Source organism: Myxine glutinosa, chromosome 2, assembly GCF_964187855.1.
Source record: "Myxine glutinosa chromosome 2, kmMyxGlut1.1, whole genome shotgun sequence".
NCBI lineage: Eukaryota > Metazoa > Chordata > Myxini > Myxiniformes > Myxinidae > Myxine > Myxine glutinosa.
In genome coordinates, this window is record NC_136262.1 from 180,341,354 (window position 1) to 180,367,039 (window position 25,686).

The following is a 25,686-nucleotide window of genomic DNA, read 5'->3' on the forward strand; positions in this document are numbered from 1 at the left end:
TGGTCAAACAAGTGGAACATGTCCTTCAATCCGGACAAATCTCACACTCTTACTATGTCTCTCTGAAAAGACCGACTGGACAACCCTCCCATCTACTTTCTGAACAATCCTCTCCAAGAAGTTCTGTCACTCAAGCTTTTGGGTCTCACTATCTGCCATAATCTTTCCTGGGAAAACAACATTTCCAAGCTGGCCTCCAAAGCCAGTCGCCGACTGGGCATCCTCCGTCGTGCGAAATCCTTCCTTGGCACACCCGAGCTCCTCACCACATACAAGGCTTTCATCCGCACCTCAATGGAATACTGTTCTCCCTTCTGGGCTGGTGCTCCTGCCTCACACTTAGCTTGGCTTCACGCTGTTGAAACCAAAGCTTTCAGAATCATTGGAATCTCCCGAGATGAAGCTAACTCCGAGGGCCTTTCACTCACTCACCGCAGGCAGGTTGGTGGTCTTTCTGTCTTATACCGACTCCTCTCCGGCCTAGCTCCCCCAGCTCTGTCTGTGCTCTGTCCCCCAAATATACCTACAGGTCGCACAAGATCTGCCAGCAATCCTCTTATGGTTAAACTGCCAAAATCTAGACCCTCTGCTCACTTTCACTCTTTCATTCCTCTTTTCTCCCGCCTCTGGAACAAACTCACTCATTCTCTTGAATCCCACTCCTCCCTCCAGGTCTTTAAAACAGCTGTTCACCACCATCTCTTATCTTCCCCCATCCAAACCCTTGATCTTTTCTACCCCCGTTAATTCACCCTAGATCCACTTTTTTGAAATACCGATTTCTTTCCTGAAAGTCCTAGCAGTGTCCATGTGTTTTTTTTACCTCTCATACCCACCCCCCCCCCCCTCACCCTCCCACAGATCTTCCATTGTCCCTGTTCTCTGCTGTTGTACTTGTGTGCTTCCCTCACTCTCTCCCCATCTTGTCTCCTGCTCCCTTTATCGTACGTTTTATGTCAGTTTGTTTGCATGTGATTAATGTTAGCTTTTACACGAGCCTCGATCTTGTATACAGCAAAAAAATTTTTTAAAAAGGCAGGAAATCTGGGTTTTCTTTGGACAACAGTCATCAAGCTCTTCACAACCATTATTGTCGGAGGTGGGAATGACTGCAAATATGTCGGAGCAATAACACGAGCCTTTCTTTTCCAAGTAGAGACTGGTGGACACCAGGTCCATTTGGGAGATCCTTTTGTCACCATTTTGCTCGCAATCACAAGGTTTCTCTCCACATTCATCCTCCCCGCTCTCCCAAATTTGCTCGTTTTGACTTATCCAAATTTTAGTACGAAAGAAAGAAGGAAAATCGACACCCAGCTTCGTCTTTAGTTAGAAGACACAACACCTGCCAGTCGAACCTTGTGTGTTTGTGCAGTTGACAATGGCAGCACGATAAGGGTTCACCACTTCTTCGGTCTCGCCGAGGTTTGTAAGTCCGAGCAGTAGCAGCAGGCTCTGATTAGCAAGCGGCACGTCGCCTCCAGGGTGCATGGAAGAAGCATCCCGGTGGTTTGCGGTCCCCGCGCCAAGTGTCAAAACAGTCCACAAACCCGCTGGGAATAAGAAAACAAAAATATTGATTAACAACAGGCGCGCGGGCGGCGCAATCTTATGGTTCACAATCTTATGCACCTCTAATTTGTAATTAAAATACCTTAAGAACAACCTCGGCCCGCACGGGCCTGGTTATCTTCAATCTCCGTACTAGTACAATTCACCAAACGCTCACAAATTGTATTTATTCTCCACTACCCTTAGGATTTATTGGATCTATTGAATTGATCCAATGTGCGTACAGGGCACAATCATTCATCTCAAACAGTCCACCCAATTACCAAGTTTACATGAAAAACAGCTAAAGGGTAATATTACCATATTTACATATTAAATTGGATGGAGGCTCACCCACGTATCTCAGAGTACCACAGTTACATTGGATGGTGTACAATGCACCATGCCACCTTAAAAAAGCCAATTTCCATTTCACGCCCATGGCCAACTGACCTAATTCTGTTAAACCATTAATTAGAATTAATTATAGTGAATGGTTTAACAACCTAATTATAGTCAATAGTTTTAACTGTTGCTGTTGTATGCAACAGTTAAATTAACTGTTCCTTTCACACAATTAACTATAATTAGGTTAGTTTTAGTATGCACATGAACTAAAGGCCTAAATAAATCTCCCCACCTGTTCCCATCCCTCAGTCCTATTCTCCCACACTTCCCTTACCATTTTCATTCTGTCCTTCTTTCCAGCTCCAAAGCTTGTATCTTGTGTATCATTTTAAGAAATACAGAGTTGCTGCCTTATCGTCATGTAAAAGTCCACTGCTCCACCTTGGCAACAGTGTTTGAGATCGTGTGCTGGTACTTCCGTTACAAAACTACAGACCGTGTTGTTACAAAGGCTTGCCTCTCGCTGAAACTCATTCAACATTTCCCCCTCCATTTCCTGGCACAATCCCCTCCTTCCCACCTGAGCTTGCTAATACCTCCCGTCAGAGTGCAAACCTCTCATTGGTTCTCCACAGTTCCTTCCTCCTGGCCTTCCCAAAGACCCCACTATAAGTATCCACTACCCCTCTTTCCCTTCCCCGAGGATATAACACCCCCACCTTCCTTACTCGGTGTCTTTTTCCTGTCTTGTCCCTTACTCTCTGGGTCTCCAGTAACAAATTTCAACCAGAATGGCTTCAAACAAATGAGTTAAATAACAAGTTGGAGAGAGAGGATAAAATGGAATTAAACAATGATTGACAAAATGTGTCACTATCCGGGTCTTACTTGCCACTCCTGATGCCAGATCATAGAGCAAGCCTCCACTTCCACCGGCACCAACGCCACTGCCCTCATGATGCAAAGCAGGGGGTTGGTGGACCATAAGGCTGGGGAAAGCTTCCCGCCGGATGAAGTTGTACAACAAGGCCTTAACTAAACGACCAGCATGCTTGGAGCTGTTGGTGGTGAAAGGAGGTATAAGAAAAATATGTACAAGTGAGCATAATAAATAAAGTACACTCTTTAAGAAGGGTTAAGTAATTTGTTCACTATGTCGGTCTGTCTACAGACGTCAAAGAACAACTTAATTTCAATATAATTTTATATTTTGAACACGAGAACACAAATCCGAAAACAAACCTGCCGTTTCGTAGTACTTTGGCTCTGAATTCGGCAAATTGTACAGAATCTCGTCCGAACGCGAATGCATACAGAGGAGAGAGATAATATTTTACTCTGTCTGCCTGCCTGGCAGTCAAGCAAACTTGAAAAAAATTCCAAAAAGGAAACACTGCTTTTAAGGATGTCATAAAGGACAACCCTGGTGTTGGGCTAGCGGCTAGGGTGTCAGCTTAGGATCCTAGGATCCTGGGTTCGAATCCCGGTCGATTGCTAAATTAACGCCAGGGGGGTTGACTCAGCCTGTCATCCTTCCGAGGTCGGCTAATTGAGGACCAGTTCACTGGTAATTCCCTGTTTGTCGTTAAAGGCGGCAAAAAGGGTTGGCGTCAGGAAGGGCATCCGGCCGTAAAACATTGCTTCAAAAAGGGGACCAAAAAACAACCACGGTTCCCGAAAAAGGCCAACCCCCACTTGCGGGGAAAAATGGCCTCTAAAGGTGGTTATATAAAAGACACAGACAAGAGGCACCATTTTACACCATCTTGACCAATTAAATTTGCCGCTCGTGTTCTCAGCGATGGGGACCATAATAGTAAAGTACCATAACAGTAAAGCAAAGTGTGGAATTTCTTCCTGGTACCATAACAGTAAAGGAGATTGCATGTGATGCAATGTTACATCAGTAGTATTTCCTCAAATCTACCATATAAAACACAATGTCAGTTTGTGTGTTTGTACAGATATCTGTCCCCCTTCATAAGGGTAGGTTGTAAAGGCCAATCTTTTAACACGAATGTGTGTTAGCTACGGTCTATTTTTGAGGATAAAACAACAACAACAACAACAACAACAACAGGCATTTTAAGGCCATTTTCCCTGCAACAGCGGGAGTTAGCCTTGCGGTCCCCATGACAATCTTCTCCATTTTTCCCTATTTTCTGCATCTCTCCTTGTTAACCCCCTTGCCCGCATTTCTTCTTCGACCATCTTTAGCCAAGTCTTTCTCGGTCTTCTCCGTTCTCTACTTCCTTCTACATTCATTTCCATCACTCTTCTCAACCAGTCACTTTCATCCTTCCTCAACACATGACCAAACCATCTCAACCTGTTTCTCTTCACAGCATCCATCACAGGCTCTATTCCCATCATCTTTCACAATTCATCATTTGTCTTACTCTCTCTCAACGATACTCCACACATCCACCGAACCATTCGCATTTCCACCCTTTCCAGCCTTCGTTGATTACCCATGTCTCGCTCCCATAATTCATAACACTTCTCACACATGCAGCATACACCTTTCCCTTCAGCTTCAACGACACTCCCCTCGTCGTCAGCACGCCACACAGTTCCCGAAACTTCTTCCATGCACATCTCACTCATGCACATTTTTGAGGATGAAACAAACTCGAAAAACAATTTCCATAAAAGAGTAATAATGTCCCTTCCATTGGAATTGTAGACGGTGGCTTGCAAACAGAGCCTCAAGGGCGGTTTATCAAAGCGTTTTGAAAAATAACAATAAATACAAGATGCAGGGAGGTGAAATTCGCTGCATATGATGTGCAATGCGTGCAGAGTAAAATGAGTGTTCATTTACATCCATATGATGTCTAATAAATAAAGATTTAAGCGTATCTGACACTAGACCCAGGCTTCAGACTTTGGCACTGCTCAAGAGGCTGCACCGTCGAATAAACTGTCCCAACCCATTTGACGGCCTTTTTACTAGGGTTTTAAGAATTCCCCTTTTATTTCAATGAAATATACCAATTCCAATATTCAATAAGCTGGCACATTATTTTCAGCCCTATTATGTATGCGGGAGGTAAGAAGTAATCGCATTCGTCGAACAAACCTGATCCACCTCGACATCTACATCCTTTGTTAATCAACTTGTATATTTTCACACATCGACAATTGCTGCACATCCTTCTTACTTCTCCTTCTCAATGTCCCTAATTACTACAACCCACAACAATGGCTTGGAACTAATGCACATTCCAAAACCCTCATGGATTTTCTCACCTGCGTCCGCGTGTGAACAGATGGTAAATCGGCCCCTCCTGCAACACCTGATTCTGCTTAAGCTGAACAGACAAGAGCACCAGCATGGCTGTGACTGCTTCCAGGTGCACCGCATACGTGATGGTCCTGAACAATACAGCACAGGTTAGTTAAAACACTAATATTATTTCTACATAACCACCAGATCACAATGTGGCCAACTTGCAGAGGCCACATGATTAATATTGGCTGCCATATACAGTGATCCCATAAGGGTAATCAAATAAACACAGACTTTAACGACTCAGTCCACATGTGAGTCATTTCCATGGTTGTTCTGATCGTATTAACATTTATAGAGTAATATATTAACAGATATGCAACATGTAACATCGCCATCAGGACTACCACCTTTAAAGGCCATTTTCCCCTGCAGAGCAGGGGTTGGTCTTTTTCGGGCACCGTGGTCCCCTTTTTGAAGCAATGATTTACAGCCGGATGCTCTTCCTGCCGCCAACCCTGTTAGTCGCCTATTGCGACACACAGGGAATTGCCAGTGAACTGGTACTCAATTTGCTGACCCCGGAAGGATGACAGGCTGAGTCAACCCCCCTGGCGTTAATTCAGCGATTGACCGGGATTCGAACCCAGGATCCTAGAATCCCAAGCCAGCACCCTGTGATCGACATCAGGACTATTCAAATAAAATTCAAATAAAGCATATTTACAGGATCAGAGGAAACTAGTCGCATTCATGAGACTTTTGTGGAAACAGTGCTGTATTCTCACCTCCCCTCATCCACCTCTTTGCAAACTTCAGTTTTTCCTTCCTGAGAGTTCGCTTCTGTATTCATCTTGTCCAGGCAGTGTGTCCTCTCCACATCCCTTATTTGTCCATGTCTCCCTCCATTTTGTCCTTCAACCCTGCTGTTGATATGCCCTTATAAGAGAGGCTAACCTTATTCCTAATCTTCGTTTCACTTGCCATACACACAGCACTTAAGATTACAGGATAGGATTCTGGCTCATGGTGTTGTTCATGGGCAGAGCGTTTGTGGAATTTGAAAAGAATCGGGTCTGAAGAATAGCACAGGAGTAGTGGAAAAGGAATAACCAGCTTCTCGCTGTTGGCGAGGTATCGTAGGTGGTGGCGGTGGCAACGGTCAAGTCAAAATGCCCGAAAAGGAGAGGTACGTCTGGTGGAGGTTGGACGATAAACAGCGCCAGGGTCTCATCAGACTGTCGTGGTGCTAAGTCGCATCCAAATGTTTGTTAGTTCAGGTGACCGCGTAGAACAGGAAGGTGTAGATGCAAGTGGAAGTAACGATGTTTGCAAGATGGGGGCATTCTCGGTGAACACGTGCATACCGAACAACAGACTGTTGCACTATCAGATTCTGGAATCAGCGGCAGCTAGAATGCAGCTTCGGGAAAACGCCGTTTGAAGCTTGCACTGAGAAACGAGGAGGCTCTCGATCGGTGGTGGCATGGAAACACCGAAGAACGAGGAAGCAGAACAGCAAAGGAGCCATTGCAACCAGCCTCAGCCTTTCGCCTGGTGGCAGATCCAAGCAGGTGAACCACACTTTGCTCCTTGCTCCATCGTATAATTGAGCTCTATTCCTGTCACTCATCCATTCTCTCTCGACACAGACATATTCACTTTCTCTCCAGCACCAAACACCACCAAGGACATAGTATCAACTCTCCCATATAGACAACCTGAGGACATTCCTCCTGAGGACATTCCTCCTGAGGACATTCCTCCTGAGGACATTCCTCCTCAACCTGAGGACAGCATTGAACACTGCTGGGTGAAGCCTTTCTGAACCGATTCAAGATCTGTGCGTGTGTGTCCCAGGCCAATAATTGGCATTATCTATGAGGTCATTCATGCATTGATCAATTGGCTCAAGTTCAGAGTCCGTTGGGGAGTCATCTTGTGCTTAGACGATGTGATGGGGCGGCATTGTTGCGTAATGTCACTGGAATGTAGTTGTCATTACAACTAATGGGAGTTGGGTGGGTCCATCTCATTTTAAACCAAATTCCTGTTTACACTGGTCTGTCTCTCCACATCCTTGTCTGCCTGACCCCAAAATGTAAAAACTGTTTCTTTGTACCGTACCACAAAAAACACCAAATTAATCCACATTTACATTATAATGAATATGGTACGGTATAGAGAAGGAGCTACACGCATGCACGCACGCGCACGCACATCCATGTAGAATTGTTGTTTTTGTAAAGGCAAAATGATCTGCCAATATATTGCAAAAAAAAAAGAAAAGAACTTTTGGCTCAGAAAACAATACGTATATAAACACAAATAAGTAAATGTGAGTAAATCACGTCGGTTTTATTTGATGGGCAGAGGATGGAAAAAGTGGGCTCAGGTTGAATGGTCAAACAGGGACCCGCTGTGATGTGTAACAAAGTTACACATTAAGGGTTGTTTGGTTTCCTCTCAAACAAGATTCCCCAAACGGTATCCCTTTAAGGAGGGATTACAGCGACACCACCACATAGAACATTAACATCCAACTCACATGTGTGGGACATCAATGATCACGTGAAAGAGTTGTTCCAACACATCCTCGAGAAGAAACTGGCTGTCCTCATCTGAACGCACGCACACCGGAACCCACATGGATATCACTAAAGCATTAGAACTTCACCAACACACACATGTTAACGAAATGAACGTACACGGTGGAACCCAACCTGTGAAGGTGAACAGTCATCAGTGATTCATATTTCATAGAAACACCAGAGCGGTGGAATCTGTGACCTCCAACAGCAGCACAATGGATTAAAGCGGCCTCACTCACCTGGTGGAGAGCCGGGAGATAGGAAGGTGAAGTGTTGAACCATTTCCTCTTCCGTCAAACACGACACAAACACCTTGAGGATGCAGCGCATTATGAACAGGGCATTGTGCGTCTGCCAAATGAAGATGTCACTGTCACGAGGAATGGGAAAATGAGGATTACCCGTCCATTTAATAAGTTAATTCGTCCCTTTAACAAACTTTTAATTATTTAACATTCCGCATTCAATCCACCTTTAATATTATGCTCAATATAATCTATCCACGGATACATCTGCCACTCATATGCTGAGTCGTTATGGAGAAATTACTGTTAGTAAACCAAGGTTTACTGTTTTACAAAGAACGGAGTTGGATTCATTGTCGGTTGGCCTTGCATGCTTCATTGAGGCCTTGGCCTGAGGCCTACTTGCATTCTTTTCACTCCCCAGGCTTTTAATGCTTGTGTTCTTGACAGCAAGATCGCCAAGCGCTTTTTTCGGTGCACTGGGAATCTGGACAGCTCTTTTTGAACCCAGGCTTCACCATTGAGGGCTTTACGTCAAGTAAGTCCTTGGTGCGTTGTTTACGTCATACTTCAGTCGGTTTGTCGTGGAAGTGGTTGACATCGTGGCTGCCTGGAGCTGCCCAGGTGCACTGCAGAGAGTACATTTTGGGAAAAATGGAGCGAGGAGAGAAACATCCTCGTGGCATGGACGCATGGTGAAAGAGCACGAGGGAGTCAAGGAGTGCATCTAGGAGAGCAAGAACGTGCTGTGGGGCTAACTGAGTGGTGAGACACGAAAATGTGAGCGTGGGGAGGGGATGGGTATTGGGTAATATGGGGAGAGCGAGTGGAGGAGTGTGCGTCGAGGGAACCCCCTGCGAGAGGTGGAGCAGCCCCCTATGGGCGCAGGCACCCAACGAGTGACTCCCGACAACCTCCTTCCCCTCCCCCTGTTGTATTACTTTGTACTGGGACATGTGACCCTATTCTGGAAGACGGTCTGGATCCACCCATGGTTCTCATAGTCTGTCCTTACCTTCCCATACAAAGACACATAAAACTTTGTTGGTTGTCATTGTGGTGTTTTTGGTTTTGTTTTTTGTTTTACAAAGTCGAGGCTCATGTAAGAGCTAACACATTAAACACAAAAAACATAAACGGACACATAAAATACTGTTACTTGGGGTAGGGATAAAATACCGTAGTGGAGATGGGAATGTATAGTTTAGCATGGACCGTGTGACGCGAAGAAGAAGAATCTCCATGTAATAAGTCGGGAATCTGGCAGGGTAAGAGTGTTTGCATGTCACCATAAGGGGCGTGGCTTTTGTATCAATTCGATAAGTCTATAAGGTTAATTTCCCCAGTGTGTAATTGGCCTTCTGTGATTTTTCCCTACGTTTTTATTTCATCAAAAAAGGCCGCCATAACAACAACCATAATCGCCGACAGTACCCGGACATTGCGATCGACAAGTAAACCCCGCCCAGCCGAACATTCCCAAAGGACAGCTAGACACCGCCTCGAAGGATCGTAACTGACAGGCCACGCCCCGAGCTTCGTCAATGGGCATCAAGCAGGCCGTGAGGTTTGCTCCAGAAGCAGGAGAAAAGAGGAATGAAAGAGGGAAGGTGAGCAGAGAGTATTGATTTTGGCAGTTTCACCAGAAGAGGGTTCCTGGCAGATCTTGTGCGTCCTGAGGGAATATTTGGGGGACAGAGCACAGACAGAGCTGGGGGAGCTAGGCCGGAGAGGAGTCAGTAGAAGACAGAAAGTCCACCAACCTACTTGAGGTGAGAGAGTGAAAAGCCCTCAGAATCGGCTTCATCACGGGAGATACCAATGATTCTGAATGCTTTGGTTTCAACAGCGTAAAGCCGAGCTAGGTGTGAAGCAGGAGCACCAGCACAGAAGGAAAGAGCAGTATTCCATCAAGCTGCGGATGAAAGCATTGTATGTGGTGAGGAGCTCAGAAGTGCCTAAAAAGGACTTCGCACGACGGAGGATGCCCAGTCGGCGACTGGCTTTGGAGGCCAGCTTGGAAATGTTTTTCCCAGGAAAGATCATAGCAGATAGTGAGACCCAAAAGCTTGAGTGACAGAACTTCTTCAAGAGGATTGTTCAGAAAGTAGATGGGAGGGTTGTCCAGTCGGTCTTTTCAGAGAGACATTGTGAGAGTGTGAGATTAGTCAGGGTTGAAAGACAAGTTCCACTTGTTTGACCAGTTTGCGATTTTATCCAAGTCTGCAGAGAGTGAAGAGGCTGCTGCCTGCCGATCTGAGGGATGAGATATGGAGCAGCAGAGAGTGGAGTCATCAGCAATGAGATAAAGAGGATTTTCCAGAGAATCGGAGACATCATTGAAGAAGACCAGAACTAGAAAGACACTCTTGGATGTCATGACGTCAACTGATGTGCCTCCACCCACATTATTACATCATTATGATACTTGTATCAAGTTTGATTTAAATCCCTTCAGCTCTTCACAAGTTCTCACATTTTTACCTGACATGACCTCTGATCTTTGGCCTTTGAATTCGGGACCCCCAAAATCTAATCACTTAATATATATATCATTATCCATATCTGTACCAAGTTTGAATTAGATCCCTTTAGCCATTCTCAAGTTATAGACCTATTACAGACTTTGACCTTTAACCTTTGACCTCTTCAAACAAATTCTAATCATTTAATCTTTACATCATTATACATACCTGTACCAAATTTGAATTAGATCACTTCAGCTGTTCTCAAGTTATAGACCTATTACAGACTTTGACCTTTGACCTCTTGACCCCAAAATCGAATCATTTCATCTTTACATCATTCTACATCACTGTACCAAATTTGGTCAGAATCCCATCACTGGTTCACAAGTTATTGCGGTAACAGTATCTTTACCTAACATGACCTCTGACCTTTGCCATTTGACCTCGTGACCCCAATATCTAATCAGTTAATCTTTACCTCATTATACAAATGTCTGCCAAGTTTGACTAAGATCCCTTTAGCCGTTCTCAAGTTATTGCGGTTAAGAAAACCTATCACGGACAGCCCGACGGACAACCTGAAAACATAATGCCTCCAGCGACTTCGTCGGCAGAGGCATAAAAAGCACAGGGCCCAGAACACTGCCTTGAGGAACACTGCCTTGGGGAACTCCAAACTGAACAGGAAGGGGAGATGAGAGAATTCCATTTAGGGCCACATGTTGACTGCGACCAGAGAGGAAGTCCGCAAGCCATGCGTGGAGATTACCATGGATACCATAAGAGAAGAGTTTGGTGAGAAGGGCGGGGTGCCAAACCCTATCGAAGGCGTGAAATGAGTCAAGGGAGATGGCTCTAATTTCCTGTCTGGCATCGAGGACCTCCAACCATTGTTGAGACAGCAGAAGCAGCATGTCCAGAGTAGAGTGACCTGTTCTGAAACCATAATTGATGATCAGAGATCAAGGCATTGGGGAAGTGGAAGGATTTCATTTCGGAAGCAATGATGGATTCCATGACCTTGCTGATGATTGGGAGCAGGCTGATTGGTCTGTAGTTGCAAGGACCTGTAATTGCACTTTTTTGTGTAAAGCGGTAATGTTGGCTGATTTCCAAGCTGATGGCAGATGATCTTGAGAAAAAGAGAGGGTGAAGGGAACAGAGAGAGGGTGAGATAGAGCGGAAGAGCAGAATTTTAGGACCCGTGGGCTGATGCCGTCTGGTCTAGTTGTAGAATCAGAGTCGAGGTTTGACAGAAACTTCTCCACCTTGTCAGGCGAGAAGGACACAGAGTCCTAGAGCAGCTGGGTTCGACTGGGAAAGGTGGGTACAGAGAGAGATGGGTTCGGGACACAAGATTTAGAGGCAAACAGAGTTGAGGCATTCAGCTTTTTCACGTGCGGAGTCAGCTGTGTAGCTGTTTGAGGTAAGGGAGGGGATGGAAGGAGAACAAACACCAGAAACAGATTTGACCAGACACCACCAGGATTTGGAGGAGGGAGACATGTTTGAGAGTTCAGTCTTGAGAGTAGAGAGATAGTGTTTCCTGACTCTCCTGAGGTAATGAGGTAATGGGTTAGCGGGTAATGAGGTAATGGGTAATGTTTTATGGGAGCGAGACATGGGTAATGAACGTAGAGCAGCAATGAGGTAAAGCAGCAAATGAGGTAATGGGTAATGAGGTAAATGGTGAGGTAATGAGGTAATGAGGTAATGAGGTAATGGGATAGGGTTAGCCTTGCGGTCCCCATGACAATCTTCTCCATTTTGCCCTATTTTCTGCATGTAGTGTAGACACACACTTGTTCCGGGCTTTGTGAAAGGAAATGAGATTGCCTTCAGTTGGATTTGCCTTCCAGGAGGTGAAGGCAAATTGTTTCAGGGCAACTGCCTCACCACAAGATTCTGTGTACCATAGACGGGAGGAAGGGTATGACAACTGAAGATGAGATGGGATAAATCTGTGCATGAGAGAGAGCAATTGTCTTTGGAAGAATTCCCAGGATGAGTTGATGTCAGAGACAGTCGACCTGTGGAGACACAACAGTGTTGTTTATTGACGTCATTACTTGTTGAATGTTTTTTTATACATGGTCTTGTGGAAGAGCTAGGACACAGAACAGACCAGGAAACAACACAACGAAGGGAACAGCAGGAGAAAGGGGAGATGCCGCCAGCAGGGCAGAGAGAGAATGACGATTAATATGGACAAACAAGGGATGCAGGTAACAATGAGAGTTAGGGGAGAACGGAAGGGGTGGACAAGATGGATACAACAACAACAACAACAGGCATTTTAAGGCCATTTTCCCTGCAAGAGTGGGGGTTAGCCTTGCGGTCCCCATGACAATCTTCTCCATTTTGCCCTATTTTCTGCATCTCCCCTTGTTAACCGCCTTGCCCGCATTTCTTCTTCGACCATCTTTAGCCAAGTCTTTCTCGGTCTTCCCCGTCCTCTACTTCCTTCTACATTCATTTCCATCACTCTTCTCAACCAGTGACTTTCATCCTTCCTCAACACATGACCAAACCATCTCAAACTGTTTCTCTTCGCAGCATCCATCACAGGCTCTATTCCCATCATCTTTCGCAATTCATCATTTGTCTTCCTCTCTCTCAACGATACTCCACACATCCACCGAACCATTCGCATTTCCACCCTTTCCAGCCGTCGTTGCTGCTCTACGTTCATTACCCATGTCTCGCTCCCATAAATCATAACACTTCTCACACATGCAGCATACACTTTTCCCTTCAGCTTCAACGACACTCCCCTGCTCATCAGCCCGCCACTTAGTTCCCGAAACTTTTTCCTTGCACATCTCACTCTAGCAACCATTGCCGCGTCTGATCCACCTTCTCCATTCGGCATGTCTCCTAGGTAACAAAATGTTTTCACACCTTCCAGCTTCACGCCACCTCCAAGATCCAACTCAACATTTCCTCCATCTGCAGCTCCCTCTGTGCACACCTTACAATTGAATGTAGCTGCCACACTGGTTAATGACCCTCTCAAACCACTACATTTTTGATGAACCCACTCAGCGCACATTGTACATTGAATGGAGTTCACTCCGACACCCTTCCTGCACACAGCACATGGCCACTTCCCAGTTCTTTCCACCTCACCACATGCTTTACCACATGCCATCACCTTCGTTTTTCCGATATTCACCTTCAGACCTTTTGTCTCCATACATTCCTTCCACTTGTTCATCTTCTCCTTCAGTCCTTCCATACTTTCTGTAATCAACACCAGATCATCTGCATACAACTCCCACGGTAAACCCTCCTTTACGTTCCGAGCCAGCACCTCCATCACAGCTACAAATAGTAGTGGACTTAGTACAGACCCCTGATGCACTCCCACCTTCACCTCAAACTCACCACTGTTCCCATCCTTCGTCCTTACAGCTGTGCGTGCTCTTTCGTACATTGCCATCACTACTCTGATCAACCATTCCTCCACTCCTAACTTCCTCAATGCCCATGTCAATACTTCACGTGGAACCTTATCGAATGCTTTCTCCAGATCAACAAACCCAAGAAACAACTTCTTCCTCTTCTCCATATACTTCTCCTGCAACTGCCTCACAATAAAAAGCGTGTCTGTCGTTCCTCTTCCTGGCATAAATCCAAACTGCATTTCGTCGATCTTCACCTTCTTCCTTATCCTCGTCTCCAACACCCTTTCTAATACCTTCATTCCATGCTCCAATAACTTTACCGCAATATAACAATATTATTCAATAACAATAACTTTATCCACAAGATGGATACATAAGCAAATTTTTGCGAGGGGTGGGGGTTGTTTATCAAGTGTAGAAAAGATCATGGCTTTGGACTGGGGATGACTCGACATATTGGTGAACAGCTGTCTTGAAGATTCGGGGGGGGAGGAATAAGATGGAAGAGGATGTGGAAGTTGACTCCACAGGCGGGAGGGAGGGGGGGGGGGGGGGTGAGAAAGAGGAAGGAATGAGTGGAGGTGAGAAATGATTCTGGATTTTGGGAGTTTCAACAGATGGGGGTTGATGGTGGACCACCACATGAGTTGCCTTAGGACAGAGGGAAGTGGAGGAGTATCATGGTGAAGGCAGGGCAGAAGAATGGGAGCATTGGACCTCACCCCTTATAAAGGGAAGAGAAGGAGAAGAAGAAAATGGAGGGTTTGCTTGAACTTACTCAGAGGTCTACACAGATGATACCATGCGACATTGCAAACCAAAAAGCGCAGACGAGGGTACTTGTGGGACATTCTAAACTAACAACAAGCACAGACATGAGCTGCCTTGAGGGATATTCTAAACGAACAACGGCAGACACAAACTGACATTGGGGTTTTTTTTTTTTTTTTTTTTTTTTTTGTATACAATATCGAGGCTCGTGAAAGAGCGAACATTAATCACACAGAAAGACAAACCGACACATAAAACATATAACATAGGGAGCGGTAGACAAGATGGGGAGAGAGGGGGAAGGACACAAACACAACATTTGAGAGCAGGGACCGAGAGACATGGAGACATCGAGAGATCTGAGAGAGGGCGAGGGCTTTGGGGGGGGGGGGGGGGCGTGGGAAGGGGGCAGTGGGAGAGGTATAAAACATATGGACACTGCCAGGACTTCCAGGAAAGAAGTTGGAATTTCAAACAAGGTGGATCTGGGGTGAATTAGCGGGGGTAGAAAAGATCAAGGTTTTGGATGGGGGAAGATAAGAGATGGTGGTGAACAGCTGTTTTAAAGACCTGGAGGGAGGAGTGGGATTGAAGGGAGTGAGGGAGTTTGTTCCAGAGGCGGGAGAAAAGAGGAATGAAAGAGTGAAGGTGAGCGGAGAGCCGAGATTTCGGCAGTTTAACCATCAGAGGGTTGCTGGCAGATCTTGTGCGACCTGTAGGAATATTTGGGGGACAGAGCACAGAGAGAGCTGGGGGTGCAAGGCCGGAGAGGAGTCGGTAGAAGACAGAAAGACCACCTACCTGCCTGCAGTGAGTGAGTGAAAGGCCCTCAGAGATAGCTTCATCGCGGGAGATTCCAATAATTCTGAAAGCTTTGGTTTCAACAGCGTGAAGCCGAGCTAGGTGTGAGGCAGGAGCACCGGCCCATAGGGGAGAACAGTATTCCATTGAGCTGCGGATGAAAGCCTTGTATGTGGTGAGGAGCTCAGGTGTGCCGAGGAAGGACTTCGCACGACGGAGGATGCCCAGTCGGCGACTGGCTTTGGAGGCCAGCTTGGAAATGTGGTTTTCCCAAGAAAGATCATGGCAGATAGTGAGACCCAAAATCTTGAGCGACAGAACTTCTTGGAGAGGATTGTTGAGAAAGTAGATGGGAGGGTTGTCCAGTCGATCTTTTCGGAGAGACATAGTAAGAGTGTGAGATTTGTCAGGATTGAAAGACATGTTCCACTTGTTTGACCAGTCTGTGATTTTGTCCAGGTCTTCAGAGAGTGAGGAGGCAGCAGACTGCCGATCTGAGGGAAGAGGAATGGAGCGGCAGAGAGTGGAGTCATCAGCAAAGAGATAGAGAGGATTTTCGAGAGAGTCAGAGAGATCATTGATGAAGACCAGAAAAAGCACGGGGCCCAGAACACTGCCTTGGGGAACTCCAGCCTGAACAGGAAGAGGAGATGAGAGAAACCCATTCAGGGCCACACGTTGACGACGACTAGAGAGGAAGTCCGCCAGCCATGCGTGGAGATTTCCATGGATACCAAAGGAGGAGAGTTTGGTGAGCAGAGCGGGGTGCCAGACCGTGTCGAAGGCACGTGATATGTCGAGGGAGACAGCTCTAATTTCCTGTTTGGCATTGAGGACCTCCATCCATTGTTGAGACAGCAGAAGCAGCATGTCCAGAGTAGAGTGACCTGGTCTGAAACCAAATTGATGATCAGAGATCAAGCCATTGGAGAAGAGGAAAGATTTCATATCAGAAGCAATGATGGATTCCATGACTTTGCTGATAATTGGGAGAAGGCTGATTGGTCTGTAGTTGCTAGGATCTGTTTTTGCACCTTTTTTGTGCAAAGCGGTGATGTTGGCTGATTTCCAAGCAGATGGCAGTTGACCTTGAGCAAAAGAGAGGGTGAAGAGAACAGCGAGAGGGTGAGATAGAGCAGCAGAGCAGGATTTTAGGACCCGTGGGCTGATGCCGTCGGGTCCAGTTGCAGAATCAGAGTCGAGGGTTGACAGAAACTTTTCCACCTTGTCAGGAGGAAAGGACACGGAGTCCAGGAGCAGCAGGGTACGACTGGGTATGGTGGGTACAGAGAGGGATGGGTTTGGGACACAAGATTTAGAGGCAAACACAGAGTTGAGGCATTCAGCTTTTTCACGTGCGGAGTCAGCTGTATAGCCGTTTGAGGTAAGGGAGGGGATGGAGGGGGAACAAACACCAGAAACGGATTTGACCAGACGCCACCAGGATTTGGAAGAGGGAGACAGATAAGAGAGTTCGGTCTTGAGAACGGAGAGATATTGTTTCCTGGCTCTCCTGAGGGTGGACACACACTTGTTTCGGGCTTTGTGAAAGGAAATGAGATTTCCTTCCGTTGGATTTGCTTTCCAGGAGACGAAGGCAAGTTGTTTCTGGGCAACAGCCTCACCACAAGATTCCGTGTACCATGGACGGGAGGAAGGGTATGACAACTGAAGACGAGATGGGATAAATCTGTGCATGAGAGAGAGCAATTTACTTTGGAAGAATTCCCAGGATGAGTTGATGTCAGAGGTGGTAGAGATGGGAGACCAGTCCAGATGATTGATGGCTGCTTGAAGACCGTGCCAGTTGGCCTGAGTGAAATGCCAGACTCGTCGACGCTGAGCAGGCTCCCTGAGGATGGTCAGAGAGATGTCCACTTTAACAAGGACATGATCAGATGATCCGATCGGAGCAGAAGAAGAGCAGCAGACATTTTCAGGGAAGTTAGTCATAACCAAGTCCAGAAGAGAAGATGTTCCGTTGACTGAGATCCGGGTCGGGAAATTGACAGATTGTGTCAGTCCCAGTGAGTCGCAGAAGTCCTTTGCTGAGGAGCCATGGCTGGTGAGAGAGGTACCCACACCCAGCCAACTGGCATGATGACAGTTGAAATCACCACATATGAGGAAGAGAGAGTTGGGATGAGTAGATAGAAGTTGGTCCATATCATCAGACAGCGAGATGTAGATGGAGTCATCACTGTTTGGTGGACGGTACAACACACATATGAACAAGAGGTGGGAGCGAAGGGGAAGCCGTAGCCAGAGGTATTCCTGGGGGTGAGGTGGAGAGAGTGCAGTGCAGGGCGAGTGAGGAAGAGAGTTTTTGATAAAGATAGCAACCCCGCCTCCAGGACGAGGCTCAGGTCTATCATACCGGAGGAGGGAGTAGCCCGGGAGAGATACTATGGAATCAGAGACATCATAAAGGAGGAAAGTTTCTGTTAAGCAGATCACGTCTGGTTTGACAGAAGCAACCTGTATGGAGAGATCAGTTAAGTTTGAACGAAGGCCCCGGATGTTTGAGGTCCATACCGTTAATGAAGAGGAAGGGGGAGCATCAGATACAGAACAGGGGGGAGGAGGGGTAGGGTAAGATGTGGAAGAGGTGGAAGAGGTAGGGAGAGCTGTTGAAGGTGTGTCAGAGATTTCAGAATAGCTCGGAGAAAGGGAAGGATGGGGCGGACAAAAGGTTTGATGGTGATTGGGTGAGCCACAATGAGGTGTTATTTGAGGAGGGGGAAGAGCGAGGCAGAAGGTTGGGGGAGATGGAGGTGAGAGTTTGAAGGGGGAAGAAGCGGGGAGGACGCTTTGAGGAGGGGGAGTGAGCGGGGGGAAATTGAGAAGCAATGAGGGTGGGGAGATTTGAAGGGGAGGGGTGAGGGGGGAGTTTGGGAGGGAAGGGACAAGGGGAGGGATTTGAAAGGGATGGGATATGGGGGAGATTTGGAGGGGAGGGGTGAGGCAGGAGTCTAGGAGGGGAGGGGCGAGGGGGCGTCTTGGCGGGGAGGGGTGAGGGAGTAGTTTAGGAGGGAGGGGGCAAGGGGGGAGATTTGAAAGGGATGGGTGATGGGGAAGATTTGGAGGGGAGGGGTGATGGGTAAGATTTGGAGGGGAGGGGTTATGGGGAAGATTTGGAGGGGAGGGGTGAGATTGGATTTTTGAAAGTGTACGATTTATGGGAAACGAACATTTATTGCAAAATGAGTTTCTTGTGACCTTCGAGTTAAAAATACGTTTAAGGACGCTGGATGGAGGATGGAGTGCAGGAGAGTTTAGGGAATGTAGAACAAAGGCACTATAGGAGATGGATATTTTTTTTGGGATGAATTGATTTGGTGAGCAAGTCGAAAGCAGCCTTTTAAAGAAGAAGAAGAAAAAGGTGTTATAAAATATGACGGAATACATAACTTGAGGGGAAAGTGTAAACATTGAAGGTTAATGAGTGAAAACTATCTGGGGAAATGGGGGAGAAACACGTGGTCGAAGAACGAACGAACGAATAAGAATGAATAAACGAATGAGAACAGAGAAGGAAATGTTTTTTTTTTTTTTTTTTTTTTTTTTTTTGAGTTGAGATTTACACAAGGAAGTAGGCTATGGGTGAAAAGCCTGGGAATACAGAGAACGAAAGTTATTGGATCACAAACGACGGACCACTGAGAGAAAAACAAAGCCTCAAGGTTGTACAGTGCACACTGTACAAGGCCTTGCTCGCGACACGGCAAACAGACGATCAATTTATGAAAGATAAACACCGAGAAACAACCAAAGTTGCACACAATAACTTCACACACCGAAAGATAAATACAGTTTCGACAAAATACAATTGTGAACAGACTTAACTTCGAAAAACGTGGAGACCGTGTGGAGCTTCGAAAATCCCTGCCGCCGTCTCCAAGATCTCGCGAGATCTCAAACAAACAAACAGAGTTTCCAGACAAACAGAGTGTTCCACAATGTGGCATATCTTTCAAGGTGATAGTGAAACAATAAATCTGTCTGCATTGATTTCGTGGTGGCAGCATCACACTCACAGTAAACCAGTTTGCATCTAAACAACACAGCTGGATAAACAAACCTGGTTAACTCTCGATCCTCTGTCTAGGCTCCTCATCTGGATAACCAATGGCAATTATCTGGATATCACAGCAAGTTATCATTCCCGGTCACATGTCCGATCCACAGAGCTGCTCGTGAAGCCGGCCGCATTGCTCGAGAGGAGATATGTCAGGGTATGAATTTTGGAAGTTGTTAATGGTGCCGGTGACAACCTGCCTACTATTCCTGAATGACAACAACAACAACACAACATGCATTTTAAGGCCATTTTCCCTGCTAGAGCGGGGGTTAGCCTTGCGGTCCCCATGACAATCTTCTCCATTTTGCCCTATTTTCTGCATCTCTCCTTGTTAACCCCCTTGCCCGCATTTCTTCTTCCACCGTCTTTAGCCAAGTCTTTCTCGGTCTACCCCGTCCTCTACTTCCTTCTACTTCCCCGTCCTTCCTTCCTATGCCTGAATGACACCGTGGGATATTTAAGATCGATTAGATAATGCTGGCAGACGGCGGTTTAACGTTCATCCGAGGGACGGGGTTCTTCATGATGAAACGCCTTACCAGCGAAAGACCATTCCGACAGTTTATAGTCTGGTTGGGAATCAAACCCAAATCAGACGGCTAAAAGGTCTTTGCGCTATCCTGCACCCCATTCCTTATTTTTGCGTTTTATTGGTCATCTAGGTAAATTGACATGAAGTAGAAAGTGTGCAGAGAGATGGTACAAATACAATGGTACAGTCGTATCGCATTTTAACCAGAAATATCATGTATCATGTCACACCAACAGCCGGTTAGTATGTATTCATGCATGACAGTGAACCAACCAGGGTCATTTTTGTGATCCCATCAATAAGGAGCGTTGTCGCACTTAGGACGAGAAAAGCGGTTAAAATTTGACAAACACGCAGAACTCACTTCGCACAATCTGCAGATATTTTCAACTCCTTTGTTCTTGCAATGAAAACGTGTGCAAGGGCAGCAAAGTTTCCCGTACGCGGATTGTTTGCAACTGAAAAATAAACACAAAGATAAATAAACAATTTTAATCCCTTGGTATTCTCAAAGTAAAGCGAGGGGTGGAAGGTTGGCACTTGGCCGTAAGCCTTTGACCTTTTGAATCCCAAATGTAATCAGGTCATGTTTTCTATCACAGTCCATAGTTATGCCAAGTTTGGTCAAAACCCCAAAAGTGGTTCACAAGTTATCACAGTAATGAAAATCTGCTACTTTCAGGTAAAGGTCAGATGATCTTTGACCCTTTGAAGCTCTGCCCCCCCCCCCTCCCAAAAAAAAAATACAACCGGAACCCCTGGACCAAAGACCTTTATAATGAAATGGGTTTTATGGTCCCAGGTCGAGTCGTTTAAGAGAAGATTGTCGGATAGACAGAGAACCAAACAAACAGAACAAGCATGTTATTACATCGGATGTTATAATATTCATCATTACAAACTTACCAAAATCACGGACAATGGCCACAGTTTCTCTTTCCAGATGTTCTGCATCAGCACTGCAAGATGAACAATTATTTAATTATTAGACCGATACAAACAATAGCGACAATAAACCAAATCACTCACAACCAACAACCTTTAAAAGTGCAGATAAAAAGTCAATCTAAAGGTCATTCACTCCTCACAAATAAGAATTCCTTCAGTCACATCGTATATTGTTATATTTAGTTTTACCAAGGGGAATTGACACATGAGGAGGGCATTCGGCCCATCGTGCCTGCGCTCCGCCAATACCAGATGAATCCGTCAAGCTACGACTTAATGTCATTAGGGTTGGGAGGTGAGGGGGGAGGATGGGGATGAGCATCGGGCAGGGAACATCACCAGGGTGCTAAAATAAATTGAAAATGATTTATTTCATTTAATTTTACTTTTGGGGTTTCTTTTGGGGGGGGGGGGGCTGAAGGCGGTTTTAGGGTGAAAAGTGTGAAACACCGACCGTACACTTTATCTTGGCAAGACCTTTTCAAGACATCACACTTACGCAATCATACATCCATACTCAAGTTACCCACAAGCAAGGGTATCGATTTGCATTTCTACTGCAGTGCTGCGTTGCCTCAAGTTCTCTTCCAAAGGAGCCTTTTTTCTCACCCATAGAAGAATTTTCAGGTAAGAAAAGTTTATGTAGGTATTATTGCATCGAGTAGGGTCCTCAAAAGGCGGACCGCGGTCCGAACAAGACTGCAGGCACCATCAGTCTGGACCCCGAGCTAATCCTAATCCCCCGTTAAAAAGGCCTCTGGTGTTTATCCATCGAGACCAAATTGATAAATGATAAATGTCAGAAGGGATTCATGGAGGAGGTGATTAACGTTTAGATGTTTATCTATTCAGCTTAAAAATCCGACACAGGAGGAGGCCATTTAGCCAATTATTCCTGTGCTATACCAACACCGCTCTTCATGACTTGATATAGCTAGACCCGGAATCCTTCACGTAGCCCTACGCTGTACCCTCTCTATGCCAGGTATCTCCTTCAGATGTGTTGACCAAAACTGCACACAATATTCTAGATGAGGTCTCACTAAATTCCGGTGCAGTGTTAAACTACCTCTTTTGAGTTATACTTTATGCCCCTCCAAATATAACCTAAAACCCTGTTTGCTTTACATACAGCTACCTGGCACTGCCCTGTGTGCTTACTTCCGGTATCCATTACCACCCTAGATCCTTCTTTGCGTGATACGCTCCAAGACTGCAAGACTTGCATCATGTGATTTCTATTTTCATTAATCTTTCATTCATCAACTTGGTTTCAATGTGCAGTTGCACAGCAAACTTCTAGAAGATCAAACCTCTGTACGATCAGCACTTCTGAAAATTATAACCTTTCTGCAATATTTAACTTGACAATACCTTGCAATCCGTGGGAAGGATGCCTCAGAAGGTAACTTCAAAATACTTTTGCATTTATGAGCTGATGATGTAAACCTCAAGGCATGGCTGTCAAGGAAGACGACGTTTACAAGCGTAGAAATTCAGAACGAGATTATACAGGTGATGAGTCATGTCATCCTGAGAAATGTATGCAGTTATGCAAATGAAATGTCCATTCAGTTTGGACTCATAACTGATGGAACTCAAGAAATTCAGGGCAATGAGCAGGATTCTATGTGTGTGCGTAACGTTACGGATTCCTTTACTGTCAGAGGACTTTTTAGGCCTCTACCAAGTGTAAACAACAGGAGAATCATTTTTTAGGATGTCCCGATACGGCTTCAACTGCCTATTGAACACCTTAGAGCACAGACTTATGATGGAACGAACAACATGGCAGGGAAGTACAATGGTTGGTAAAGGTAAAGAAAATTCAACAGTTGGCCAGTTACGTTCACTGTGGAGCTGTCACCCAACCTGTCACTTCCAAAGCCCTGCAATCTGCACCATCCATAAGAAATGCCCCCGATCATGGTCAGGAGCCTGGCAACCTCCACAACAGCTCTGGAAAAGTCAAACACCTGTATTTGAATATTCATGCCGAATATGCGGACAGTCCTTTCCATAATGCAGCTGAAGCCAATTTGTCCAACGGTTGGTTCACTTGTTCCCCTGCAGTTAAGTCTGTCTTGGAGAATTATGAAGCTGTACTGGATGCTCTTCAGGAAGCAACTGATGACTTCGGGACAAACACTGCATCGCAAGGTAATAGCATCCACAGTTGCCTGTCATCAGGAAAATATATTCCTGGGTTGTTTGCATCATTGCCCGTCATTCAATGCCTTGAATAATTCAATAAGGCCCTTCAGGATTCAGATGAAACAGTTTCTGGGATGTTTGCTGCTGCAGAGGTAACCGCATAGAATAATCAATTTCTTTGTTGCGACTAGAGGTTTAAGGTGATCATCGAAGCTGCACAGCAGAAACTCGAGCAGTGCCAGCAAGAACCTGGGACTCTTCCACCTAAGCACAAGCTTCCAAAGAGACTCGATGATGGAGCTTTCCTGGAGTACATTTCCAATTCAACATAGGAGTTATACAGAGTTTATTTCTTCACGATCATTGACAATGAATGTGAAAACTTGACAGAATGTTTTACATCAACCGACCTCATTGTATATACAGTCACGTGAAAAAGTAAGTACACCCCATGTAAAGTTTTGACTTTTTCAACACATTTCAACATACAGCTATTTGATCTTCATTTCAACAATATTGAAAGATAAAGGTGATATAATACAACAAATATCATGAAACATTTACATTTTGTAGTCTATTGTATAATTTAAATAAACATAAATGCAAATTTCACATGTGGAAAAAGTAAGTACACCCCTACATTTATCTCTACTTCAAATACCTAAAATTAGAATCAGGTGCACCAGCTCAGGTGCAAATGATTAGAACATCGTTAGAGAGGATCTTGGAGGAACCTGTCTTATTTAAACCTCAGACATTTAGTTTGGTTTGCTCTTTGTTGTTGAAGTGTGCGGCGTCACCATGCCTCGATCAAAAGAGCTCTCTGAGGCCTTCAGAAAGAAGGTTATAGATGCCTACGAGTCTGGGAAGGGATTTAAAAAGATCTCCAAACAATTTGAAATCAATCATTCAACTGTCCAGAAGATCATCTACAAGTGGAGAAGATTCCAAACAACTGCCAACTTGTTCAGGCCAGGCCACCCCAGCAAGTTCAGCCCGAGAGCAGACCGCAAGATGCTGAAAGAAGCCTCTAAGAACCCCAGAATGTCATCATGGGACCTACAGGTAGCTCTTGCCACTGTTGATGTCAAAGTGCACGAGTCTACCATTAGAAAGAGGCTACACAAACTTGATCTACATGGGAGGTGTGCCAGGAGGAAACCTTTGCTGTCCAGAAAGAACATCAGGGGAAGACTAAAGTTTGCCAATGAACACCTAGGCAAAGACCAGCACTTCTGGAACAATGTGCTCTGGACAGATGAGTCAAAGGTAGAGCTATTTGGCCACAGCACCAGAAGACATGTTTGGCGAAAACCAAATACAGCATTTGACCACAAGAACCTGATACCAACTGTAAAGCATGCTGGTGGAAATATTATGGTTTGGGGCAGCTTTGCTGCATCAGGGTTTGGGCAGCTCACCATCATAGAATCCACTATGAATTCTTCATTGTACCAAAAGGTGCTTGAGGATAATGTGACACCATCTGTCGGAAAGTTGAAGCTCAACCGAAGGTGGACCTTGCAACATGACAATGACCTTAAACATACCAGTAAATCCACCAAGGAATGGCTGAAAAGAAAGAAATGGAGGGTTCTGGAATGGCCAAGTCAAAGCCCGGATCTAAATCCCATCGAGATGTTGTGGGGGGATTTGAAACGAGCTGTGCATGCAAGAAACCCCTCAAACATCGCACAGCTGAAAGAATTCTGCATGGAGGAGTGGGACAAAAATTTCTCCCAGTCAATGTCAGAGACTGGTAGACAGTTATAAGAAACGCCTACTTGAGGTTGTTTCTGCCAAAGGGGGCAATACCACCTATTAGAGTCAAGGGTGTACTTACTTTTTCCACATGCGAAATTTGCATTTATGTTTATTTAAATTATACAATGGACTACAAAATGTAAATGTTTCATGATATTTGTTGTATTATATCACCTTTATCTATCAATATGGTTGAAATGAAGATCAAATAGCTGTATGTTGAAATATGTTGAAAAAGTCAAAATTTTACATGGGGTGTACTTACTTTTTCACGTGACTGTAGGAACTTGTACACAATGCTACTAACTGAGTCATTGCAGCCACAAATAATTCAAAAATTTCCTGAATTTTACAGATTCTCTCGAGAAAGAACTTGGCTTCTTCCGTAACAATCATCAGTAACCATCAGTGGTTCATCATTTGAGGATTAATGGAAGATATCTGTAGCCTTGGTTCCGGAAGTCCGTCAAATGTGCAAGTAGAACGATTGCTGATCAGGCTTCTCTTGGTCTCCCCAGCAAGTTCATGTGAATCTGAAAGGTCATTCAGTACATTAAGCACCTGAAGACGTGGCTACGTAGTACAATGACCCAGCAACACCTCAACATTCATATGATCTGTCACGTGCTCCGAGATCGACTGGCAGCATGTGACCCGCAAGCCTTTGCTCAGGAAATGTTGGATGGACCGACAGACACACGTGGTCGTAATGTTGGCAAGTTTTAAGGTTAGTTTCTTGTGTCATATTTTTTTGTGTCACTCTCATTTTTACCTTTGCCAGAGGAGAGGCTAT

At 45.3% G+C, this 25,686-nt stretch overlaps 1 protein-coding gene across 2 annotated transcripts in view; it reads right to left on the reverse strand.

The window, feature by feature from the left end:
* Nucleotides 1-25,686, reverse strand: part of DYM (dymeclin) — an 82,908-nt gene that overhangs the window by 47,458 nt on the left and 9,764 nt on the right. For both annotated transcript variants that reach the window (XM_068106679.2, XM_068106678.2), the window contains exons 3-9: nt 20,934-20,986; nt 20,392-20,485; nt 7,962-8,092; nt 7,680-7,752; nt 5,152-5,277; nt 2,788-2,957; nt 1,359-1,553 (exon numbers count right to left, since the gene is read on the reverse strand). In XM_068106679.2, coding sequence (XP_067962780.1) covers nt 1,359-1,553; nt 2,788-2,957; nt 5,152-5,277; nt 7,680-7,752; nt 7,962-8,092; nt 20,392-20,485; nt 20,934-20,986 — 842 coding nt within the window. The remainder of the gene's footprint in view (nt 1-1,358; nt 1,554-2,787; nt 2,958-5,151; nt 5,278-7,679; nt 7,753-7,961; nt 8,093-20,391; nt 20,486-20,933; nt 20,987-25,686) is intronic.